Raw genomic sequence first — 11,408 nt, forward strand, 5'->3', positions numbered from 1 at the left:
TCTTCGGAACCCCAACTTATCGTGTGTATTCATTCCTATTTGCAATTTAGATTGCTTTTATCTTGTTCTTGCTTGTTTCTTCAATTTGCTTGCAGGAATAAGGTTGATCTGCACCGGCAAGATCAACAACCCACGGAGAGGTGTATCGATCGCTAAGGCGCAACGCAATGTCTTGTACGGTTGTAGTCGGATCGTCAACGTCTTTTCCACAAATCGTAGTTATCTCAACTCACCGAAAGATCGGGCCAATTAACTATCTTGAGTGTCGAGAGGAACTCAGGGTTTATCAGAGGGGGACCTTTTTAAAAGGGAGGATGCCCTCCTAGCCACTTGAAGCATGTGTGGTGGAGAGAAGAGGGGGAACACGCGTGTGCTCGCCTCGCTTGGCCTGGCAGGCGGCGCGCGTGCACGACTATATAAGCCGAGCCGCCGCCTTCACGCAACACACGCACGACTATATAAGCCGAGTGCACGTGCACGACTATATAAGCCCAGCCGCCGCCTTCACGCAACACACGAACGAGCCGAGCGCTTGTGCACGACACGCGAAATCAATCTAGGGTTTGCCTCCTACTCTGTATTGCGCCGTCGCTCGTAGACTACTCCATCCCGGGTTTGCCTCCTACTCTGTACTGCGCCGTCGCTCGTAGACTACTCCATCCCGCTCGCCGGCGTGCACCAGCGATCAGGAGAGCAGGTCTCTGGATAAGCCGAACCGCCGCCTTCACACAACAACACAAAATCAATCTAGGGTTTGCCTCCTACTCTGTACTGCGCCATCGCTCGTAGACTACTCCATCCCGCTCGCCGGCGTGCACCGGCGATCAGGAGAGCAGGTCTCTGGATAAGCCGAGCCGCCGCCTTCACGCAACAACGCAAAATCAATCTAGGGTTTGCCTCCTACTCTGTACTGCGCCGTCGCTCGTAGACTACTCCATCCCGCTCGCCGGCGTGCACCGGCGATCAGGAGAGCAGGTCTCCGGAACCTTTGCCTTCGACGTCCTGCACTGGGAGAAGGCGGCAATAAGGTTTTTGGGAAGACGGCTCGGCAATAATCTCCGCCCGTGTGCTGCGCGCCTTCGTCGACACCCGCAACCGCGAGTAGTTCCTGCCGAGCATGTTCGTCCGCGACGGCTCGCCTTCCTCTCCGCTCGCGTGCTGCGCGCCTTCGTCGACGCCCGCAACCGTGAGTAGTTCCTGCCGAGCAACCGATCTTTCCGCCACCTCGGTACGTGTTCGACATGTTGCGCATATTTGATCTGTTTATGTTTTACTGCTTAGTTTACTTGTGTAGATCTAATGATGCGTTCATGCTAGTTTGCATCTGCAATGTCATGATTTATTTATGGAATAAATTAAATCATTATGTGCTTATAATTTCAACAAGAGGTTCTCTGTTCTTATTTCTCCATAGACAGAAGTTAAACTCCATAAATGCGCATTAGGGGACACTCGCACATACGCATTAATATATCTTTCATTAATAACTTTGATTTTCTTGTTCATGCCAAAACAAGGCAAGGCCACCACTAAGAATCTACTACAAAGACGACAAACACGATCCAACTTTTGCCTAGTTTCATGGAGGAAACACAATCTGGGAATTATGCTATTTAACTAAAGCGAGCAGGTCACGAATTGTCGCTGCATTCCCCACACCACGACAATTCCAATTTAGACAATTCATAGCTCCTGACGGGGCACCTTTAGCCCCGTCAGGTTACTAGCAGCCTCCGTACTGGTTGCTTCACCCTTTTTACCTTTCACCCTCTCCTTCCTCTTTAGGCAGGACACATAAGTCCTATTCTTTTCAAACCTCTAAGCCTCTTTTGAACATTGCCTTCAGTCACCCCCTCAAACAGTACTATGGTCTTATAAGGATTCGATCTGCACTTCCAAATGCACCTCTCCTGTTAGGCAAGTTGAGTGTTTACGGTGTGACATGATTATTTCATCCCCACCTAACGAGTCTCCCACGGATTCCAATTAGGATCCCAGTTCCCGAAGTGCAGGGATCATGTTGCTTATGTGTGGATGATCTTCTCGCTGTGTTTGATTGTTATCCCCCACCTACATTACCACATCTTTCTGTACTCGTGGGATAAAAGGTGATGTTCTTGACCCACCTTTCAAACTGACGTAGTGGCGAGCAGTGGAGCTCTTCTGGAAATCTGAAGGGCCTAACATCACCTTTTATCTTCTTTGAGCAGTCTCTATCTGAATGCCCTAGGAATGCACCGAAGAAATAGAAGTGTGTCATTCTTTCATACCCAAGTTCAAAGTATTTAGCAGCCTCACCTTAATTGATATCCTAATTATATAAAAAATATTATGCAACCTACCAAAGAAAAAATAGTTTGATTACAAATTTAATAGTACATACAACATAATTTATTTTTTTCTTCCTTATTGCAACGCACGGGTTTTTTCATAGTACATTATTAAAAAACAAATCTTTGAATCAGCTTTTGCCTATGGCAATGTTCGGAAAGAGCCAAGGTCGAAATGACCACGGAAGATTATGCTAATAATGGACACATTTTTTTTTACTGAACACACTTATGGTAGGATTAACCGGGCAATTTCTTAAGCAATGTTTATTGAGGCTGCTACAAATTAGACGTAATAGATCGGACGGTGTTGCACTATATTATCACAAAGTGTTTCACATGTTGCACCACTTGACAAAAAAATGTTTCAACGAGAATGTTTCAGATGTTTCATCGATCGAGGAAAAATGTTTCATTACTTGAACAAAGTTGTTTCAATCAAATGCAACATCTGAAATAGGCCGTTGAAACACGAAGAATCAGTAAAATACAACACTGAATCAAAACAAAATGAAACACCTTAATACAATAAAATGTAATAAGATAAAACAATATACTGCAACATCACTGAAACTCCAATGCAATGCACCCCACCTTTGTCTTCTTCTACCCGTAGCTGCTAGAACCATTTAACTGATGATTGTAGGAGAAGAATAGCGGCACGAGGTGGGTGACCTCACCTAAGACCAGCCACGTTGTCTAGTTCTCACCAACAGCCAAATCTAGCACCGCTGCCACGTCGCCGCTGCTACTGTGTGGCCGCCGGTGAGGTTCAGCGCCTGCTCTCAAATCCTGCGTTGTCTAAACCCCGCTGCCGTGTGGCTACCGGCGAGATCCAGCACCTCCTCCTCAATACTGCGTTGTCTACCCTGCCGTGTGGCCGCCGCCAAGGTCCATCGCCTCCTCCCTACCACGCACCGCCTTGCCCCATCGCCGCCATGTGGCCGCCGGCGAGGTTGGGCACCTCTTTCCTATCACGCGCCGCCTTGCTCCGTTGTCGACGCCGCCATGCGGTCGTTGGAGACGATGCCTCGCCATGGCTTGCAACTCTCTTGTGTAGAGGCGCGCTTTGAGAAGAGAGAGACTCTGAGGAGAGAAGAAAGAATGAAAGGGAATGTGTGGTGGAGGAGGTGGCTGAGAGATTTGGATTAGAATAAACGTCCCGATATTTTGAGCTCGTCCGGACGTTTTAAATAAAGTATTTTTGGATGTGTAGGAATTTTCGGATGTATAGGAATGCAACAAATCACAAAGCATATATTTGTAAAAGTGTAAATGAACAAGAGATACACTTTCAAACCATGACGCCATTTTACCTCACGTACCACCTGTCCGTACGGCCGCATGTGTCATCCGCGTCGGTCTCGTTCCTCTCCTTCCTTCGTGAGCCGGCCCAGATGGGGGCGGTGGGCAGAAAGCCCAATAGGCCCATTACTAATTCTAATCCAGTTTTTAATCCGAGTTCGTGTCAGACATAATTACCGTTTCCAACCCGACTCCGTGGCGGTCTCTGAGCCGTCCGATCGCTATAAATAAAACCAATTCCTAGTACAGCCTCTCCACAAATTACTTTGTTTCCGTACACTCGCCAAATCCAACGGTCAAGATTAGCCGCGCCGCCGAGATGACAAGCCACACCACGCCGCCGCCGCCGCCGCCGGAGACGGACGAGATGCCGCCGGAGATGGACGAGATGCCGCTGAGCGACGACGTGCTCCGCGAGATCCTCCTCCGCGTCCCGCCGCTGCCGACCCAGCTAATCCGCGCCGGCGCAGTCTGCAGGCGGTGGCGCCGGATCGCCGCCGAGCCGGGGTTCCAACGCCGCTACCGCGCCCACCACGGCGAGCCGCCGCTGCTCGGCTTTTTCGTCAACCCGCGCGGCCGGGAGCCGCTCTTCCGCGCCACCCTCGACGCCCCCGACCGCGTCCCGCCCGAGCGCTTCTCCCTCCGCCTCCACGACGACACCGAGCTCGGCGGCAACTGGTACTACCACGGATGCCGCCATGGCCGCCTCCTCCTCCTCAACTGGAAGAGCGGCCTCGGCTGCCGCCAGATCCTCATCTGGGACCCCGTCTCCGGCGACCTCATCCACCTCTCCCCACCGCCGCAGCTCGATGCCCTAAAGGGGGTCTTCTTCCAGGCCACCGTGATCTGCGCCGCCACCACCGCCGCCGGTGACCACGTCCACGGCGACAACTGCAAGTCCAACCCCCTTCAAGGTGGTCCTCGTCGACACCGACAGGTCCACCGCCTTCGCCTTCGTCTACTCGTCGGAGACCGGAGATTGGGGAGACCATGCTGCCGAAACCCCAGTGGGGAATTGCATCTCGCTTGGCTGCAGATGTATCCAGATTGGGGATTTCCTCTACTGGATGCTCTTCGGCTACGACAACAACATCCTCGAATTCGATTTGGTGAACCAGAGCCTCTCCGTGGTGTATGTGCCGACGCATATCCATGAAGATCATGATGGCCTCTACCCGATTACTCTCCAAGAAGGGACAGAGCTTGGGCTCATTGTCATGTCAAGATCCTGCATGCAGATATGGCAGTGGATGATCGATTTCGATGGCCTCCCCGGGTGGCTGCCGCTCGAACCGATCTATCTCGACAATCTTCTTCATCTGAGCGCGGGGGAGTGCGTCAATCCGACCAAGGTGCTGGGGTTTTCGCAGGATTACAATGAGCTCTTCGTCGCGTCGTCCACCAGGATCTTCATGGTCAATCTCGAGTCGTTGCGGTTCAAGGAGCTTTGCAAAATGGATGAGTTCTTGGAGTCCCCCGACTCCCGTCCTATATATGCCGTGTATCCGTTCGCAAGTTTCTATGATGCAGGTGGTTCATCGTCATCTGCATAAGCTAGTGGAGCAACAATCTACTAGTTCATAATTAGTTTATGTAATGCTCCTTTAGTTTTGGTTCAATTGTATCATCTGTTCTTTGGAAGCATGATGAACTATGAGTATATACAGCGATTTGTCTTTTAATACAACTTTTATTGCTTTGAAGAATGGCTTAACTTGAGTGTATTTGTGCTCATGTATTCCGGAATGCGTAACTTATGCTGCTGTGGTATCAAACTAACCAGCTTTTGAGCGTTTTTTTTTTTGCATCCTGAGATGCAAAGATTTGTAAAGTAGCAATGAACCCATGCCAAGTTGGTAACTCAAAATTGATGTGTTCGGATGCTTAATTCTAATTCCTTTATCCAGTAACAGTTGCTAACTCAAAATCAATGCATTTTTGGATGCTAAAGTCTGCTTTTTTTTCGTCCTTTGATGGTTGTCTGAAGTGTCCCAGCAGGAATTAAAGCCTTGTTTAGTTCCCAAAAATTTCGTGAACTAAACGAGGCCTAACTGTTCTTGTATTATTGTTCACTTTTTCTCAAACGACTGCTTTGCTATTGCTAGTATTGGTGAAACTGTACAACATTGGGGGGACTTGTTATAAACTGAAACGATACATCAGTGTAAACTCAACACAAGCGTTTTTTGAGGATTTTTGTTATAAACTCAACACAAGCCTTTTTTTGTAGACATTAGCCCATAGGGATTAATAAAACAAGGGACAATAGGTTGCACTTTTTTCTGCTGCGTTAGTGTCCCCTAATGTCTAATCTTTTCTTAGGAGATGCTAATATGCTTTATTTTGGAATTGAAGGAGTAAGGATTTTTTTTCTTCTTTTGTTATCTTCCGAGAACATTCTTGTGCTTCATGTTTTGTGGGAAACGGTTGAGTGCTGCCAATTATTTTGAGTTGTTGTCCATTATTGACTGCTTGTTTGGACTTTCTATGCGTGGTTGCCTTGCATCTAGATAAACTCACCTAACGCGCCTTTCTGTGGAATATTAGAGCGCTGGGTTGGCGAGGTGGCGCGCACACCCCTCCTCGGTCGCCGCCGTCTCCTCCTCCGCCGTCGACGCTGCCTCCACCGGCCGGCCACCGGTGAGTGTTTCTCAAGGCCGAAATTGTCTTCATACTAGTTAGTTCGTCTGTGTGGATGTGTGGATTTTCTCTACTTGTTACTTCGACTTGTTCACTATTATGTTATTACCAGAATTTGTTTGTATCTTTTTAACTAGTTCTTGGATTAGATCTGTTTGGATTTGTTCACTGCTATTTCCTGGATTTGTTTCCAATAAGCCACAAGGTGAATTCTTGTTAATAAACCATATGGTGACATCTGTTTAACTAGTTATTGCATCAAACTATCAAAGATGTTGATCAGAAACTTACGTACTAATGCAGAGGGAAACTCATTTTTTAACAGTTCTGAACCCTCCTTATTTTTGCTGGTCTTATGAAACAGAGAATCTTAAACCAGGAGTAGAATAAATTCAACTGCCCACTTTGTAATATGTTCATTAAAAACTTTTTTTTTTCAGACAATAGATTAAAAAATTGGTACCAAAGATTTTAGCCAAGTACCAAGTAATACCACGTATTTTTGTATTCTACCACCAAGATGGACATAGCGCTTGCATAAACCTCGACAGCTGCTGCTGTTACTCCATTGAATCTTCTATCCCAATCTGTATATGTTTTGGTAATTGGACGAATTTTACTGAAAGTTAGAGATTCACACACAACTTGTGGTATAGAAGGTGGATTCAAAATTTCCACGGTTTTGGTTGGTACCAAGGCAATATTTGTGGTGCCAAGCAAATCTCTCTAAAAAAATAAACAAACTGGTATGAACATTTCATGGACATTGCTGTCTTTCGCACCGGAATCAACTCGAAGAAAATCAAGTGTGCTGATCAATCAGATTATTCAGATCTTTAGGGAATGATTTCTCAGGAGTCAGGATCACAGCTTGGCTAGAATTGATCCAGAATCTGCACATAATTAAAAGGTGTGCCCAACAGGAAAGAAAGCCTTACAGACCAAACAGCATTAAATAATGCAGACATCAAATCCTTCACTCTGCATCCAAAAGTTCAAAGGCATAGAAATTTATCTTAAAACTTGCTGCGCAAAAATGGAGCTAAAGGCGATTGTATTCTGCAAAATATAATAGGTGTAATGAAGCCAGGTTTACTCCAAACATTACGATTGTTGGAAATTTAACTTAAGTTATGCTTTACATTTCATAAGCTATTAAGCTGTTGGCAGCTCAAGTTAAGGTCTGTTGCAACTGTGCTTTTTAGGAACAATTATCTTGGGTTATAGCCATATATTCTTGAAACTATGCACATATGGAGTAAAAAAAAAGCTTAACAATGCATTTAAGTTGATATTTGACATATCGTTTTCATGTGGCCAGGCCATCACCAATTTATTTGGAGCAAGGATAATCATATTGTATACTTATAATGGATCTTTCAGAAAACAAGCATAAAGAGTCCATTGAAAGGGAAAAATGGATAGAGGACAGCATTTCTAATATAAAGCCTTTCACAGAAGAAGATATAAAAAGAATTACCAGTGACTACAGCACCAGTCTTGGAAATGGTAAGTTTGGAAAAGTTTACAGGGGAGTTCTTGATGGTAACCGTTATGTTGCAGTGAAGAAATATATTCATATGGATTCTGAACAAGAGTTTGCCAAAGAAGTAATTGTCCACAGTCAAATCAACCATAAGAATGTAGTCAAGCTAATCGGCTACTGTATCGAGAAAAATGCTCTAATGATGGTCATGGAGCATATGTCTAATGGAGACCTTGATTACCATCTTCATGTCAAGAATAGCCTCGACTCATTAGACGCAAGATTGAATATTGCTATAGAGTGTGCAGATGCTCTAGGGTATTTACATTCTATGTGCAGCCCTGTTCTACATGGTGATGTCAAGCCTTCCAACATACTACTGGGTGACAATTTTATTGCAAAAATATCTGATTTTGGAATATCTAGGCTCCTATCAATAGACAAGACTCATACTGAAAATTTGATAGGGAGTATAGGTTACATGGATCCCCTGTATTACCGGGAGGGGCGTCTCACCCCAAAAAGTGATGTTTATAGTCTTGGAATTGTTCTTCTGGAACTAATCACCAAGAAAAGGGTGACAAGTCTCACTCAAGCTCTTGCTGAAGGAAAGGGGGTGACAGAATTGCTTGATCCCAAAATTGCTAATGAGAGCAACATGAAGGTTCTAGTGGAGATTGAAAAATTAGTGAAGGAATGCCTAACAGAGGACATTCTTAGACGTCCTGATATGTGCGATGTGGCTGGGCACCTTCGGATGCTTAGGAAATTTTGTTTGAGACAACCTGCTCCACTAGAAAATTTTGTTTGGCACGTCTTTCCTGAAACACATAATGAAGTTAAACAACAGAGCCAACAAGGAACAAACAATGTCCGATCCAGTTCGATGGTGTTCCCTAAGATGGCAGGTATTTTCAACTGGAACATGTACAGATCTAGAAAGAAAGGAGCTCCGCTGTATATTAGTGGAAAAAGAATGTTCACAATACGTGAAATAAAAGCAATGACAGATAACTATTCAACTATTATTGGTAGAAGTGCAATTACTGCGTCCTACTTAGGAATTCTTCGGGATGGTAGAAAGGTGGTAGTGAAGAAACACATAAAAGGAATTGAGCATGGAGAGGATGGAAATGCTAACGAGCTGAACCTTCCTGAACTAATCCATAAGAACATTATCCAACTGTTGGGTTTCTGCTGTGAGCTGGATACTGTAATATTGGTTCAGGAATTTGCGAACAAAGGGAGCCTCGACAACATACTCCATGGTACTCGCAATCCTCTTCCACTATATTTACGTCTAGATATTGCTATTGGGTCGGCAGACGGACTGACATATATGCACAGTAGATCCAAACCCATATTACATGGAGATGTTAGAACATACCGTATACTTCTTGATGACAACATTGTGCCAAAAATATCATATTTTGGATCATCACAGATAGGAGAAGATGATAAAAACAAATGGGCTGTAGCAGTTGACAAGAATTACATAGACCCAGCGTACAAAGAAACTGGAATATTCACACGGAAGAGTGATGTATATAGTTTTGGAGTTGTTCTCTTGGAACTCATCACCAGGAAACGAAGTAAGAAATGCAGTCTTGTTGTCGACTATTTCAATGTTTATAAGAAAGAAAACAGTGGGAGGATTATGTTTGATAATAAGATCACTGCTGACGAAAACATCGCCACCCTTGAAGCGATTGGCATTCTAGCAATGAGGTGTTTAAGTTATGATGTAGATGAACGACCAGAAATGAGAGAAGTAGCCGAACAACTGGCGATGCTTAAAATTGCTCGGAAGCAGGGGCGGACCCAGACCCAGGGCAAGCTAAGGACTACGATGAAAGGCCCTTGAGAAGTATACATTTTCACCATGACTAAGTCTATTTGGCTTCCTTTTACCGTGTAAACTTGTGTTGGGCTGAAATTTCCATGGGGCGGCCCGGGCCTTGGCCCATTTCTGGGTCCGCCCCTGCTCGGAAGCAGGGCAAAGGAAACATATAAGTTTTCATTTTGAGGACAGCTATGAGAAAGCGCCAAAACTTGACGCAGAATATTTATGAGGAATGAAGTAAATTAGCTCAGAAGATCTTTTCGGCACTTCTTGTTCTACTAGTATCAATCAATTGACTTTCTCATGTTTGGTGTATTGTTATCTGAATTTCTGTTAACATTTTGGAACATTTGTTATAGCACTCTGTATGTTCTGAAGTCTAAATGGGTGCATTGACTGTGGCTATAATAAGCAGTTCCTTTTGATCCGTGGTTAACAATGCTATTATCGTACATGTCAAAAGTACAATAACAATCAAACAACTAAACCAATGTTCTTAAACATGAATCATAATCCCTCGCATCTTATTCCCATATGGTTTGTGGATATATAAATAAAATAGCAACCATGTAATTCAGTCATCAGTTCGTCTGTCAAAGATGCACCTAAAATTCCAGTGCACGTGCGTTTCTTCTGAACCATTTTAAAATCAATGCAAATAAGGATAAAACAGTCATACGGTTATACATGATCGATGACTAATGAAGTTGTGGATTGTTGATTTGCGAGTGCTCACCACGAATGCATAGAGGCGAATCGATCGATAAGTTGTACTGTTCTAGTCTCGAACCCCATCTACCAATTACCAAAGCATTGAATCACCTGATGGCCAGCATGATCGCCTGGCCTGACCATGCGGACCGCCCCAGCGAGGCAACAATGGAGGATGCTGCTGCCGACCTTAGAGCAGATACAATAGCAGGCTATAAGCCAGCTGTAAACATATTTTAAGATAAATAAGGAGAGAGAAGCAGCGGGCTACAGATTTGTAGCCAGCTGTAGCACGAACTCCAAGACGAATTGTGTATATGACAGGTTGGACCAGGTATTAATAGTGTATTATGTAACTATTGTATAAATGAGCTATTAGATTGACTATAGATGAATTGGAGTTGATAGTTGGCTATACTATTAAACTTGCTCTTATACTCGTCGTTATAGCCGCTCGCGTCGCATCGGCTTCCGTTGGCCCGCCGCTGACTGCTTGCTGGTAGTGTTTATAGGGTTGGCAGCTTTGGCATTTAGGGAACAACTTTGCTATACGTCCGACGCATGTGTTCGACGCATGTACGACTGAAACGGCGGAAAAACGAGCAATGACGGCGTCAGATATGACTACGGGTCGCTGGGCCTCGTTGTTGTTTGCTTGCGTATTGGGCTTTCTGTACACTGAGGCCAGAGGCCAGTCTGGCCGAGAACATGTATCGATATAGCTTAGGTTGCTATTAAAATGATTCACTCCAGATGTTACATTAGTTTAGGCCTTCAGGATGTGAAACCAATATATTCTCACAGCCGTAACATGCAAGTCCTCTAAAAAAAGCCATAACATGCAAGCAAAAATGATTGACCAGACTTGATAGTAAAACAAGGCACCACGGCTTCAATTTCCATATTCATGGGCAGAGTCAGTTGCAAACTCAAATATGGTGGATGTTGAAAAACGAATTGAGATAAAAGATTAATAGAATTGTTCATCAGGCCTAGAAAATCAGAGCCTAAAATGTTAGGCAAAAATAAACCAACAACTTTCTCATACCTTCTGTTAGCTTCAACGTGAATACTTTGTTGTGGTTGCCGTGGT

The 11,408-nt window shown here is 44.7% G+C and overlaps 1 protein-coding gene and 1 pseudogene across 1 annotated transcript; both read left to right on the forward strand.

Moving 5' to 3' along the window:
* Positions 1–3,820: 3,820 nt before the first annotated feature.
* On the forward strand, positions 3,821–5,459 carry LOC127786231 (uncharacterized; annotated as a pseudogene).
* Positions 5,460–6,114: 655 nt separating this feature from the next.
* Positions 6,115–10,035, forward strand: LOC127786146 (wall-associated receptor kinase-like 18). Its single transcript, XM_052313477.1, has 2 exons — positions 6,115–6,275; positions 7,597–10,035. The coding sequence occupies exon 2, from the start codon at positions 7,646–7,648 to the stop codon at positions 9,623–9,625; it is 1,980 nt and encodes a 659-aa protein (XP_052169437.1). The 5' UTR covers positions 6,115–6,275; positions 7,597–7,645; the 3' UTR covers positions 9,626–10,035.
* The last annotated feature ends 1,373 nt before the right edge of the window (positions 10,036–11,408 follow it).

The sequence above is a fragment of the Oryza glaberrima genome, chromosome 10, assembly GCF_000147395.1.
Source record: "Oryza glaberrima chromosome 10, OglaRS2, whole genome shotgun sequence".
Lineage (NCBI taxonomy): Eukaryota > Viridiplantae > Streptophyta > Magnoliopsida > Poales > Poaceae > Oryza > Oryza glaberrima.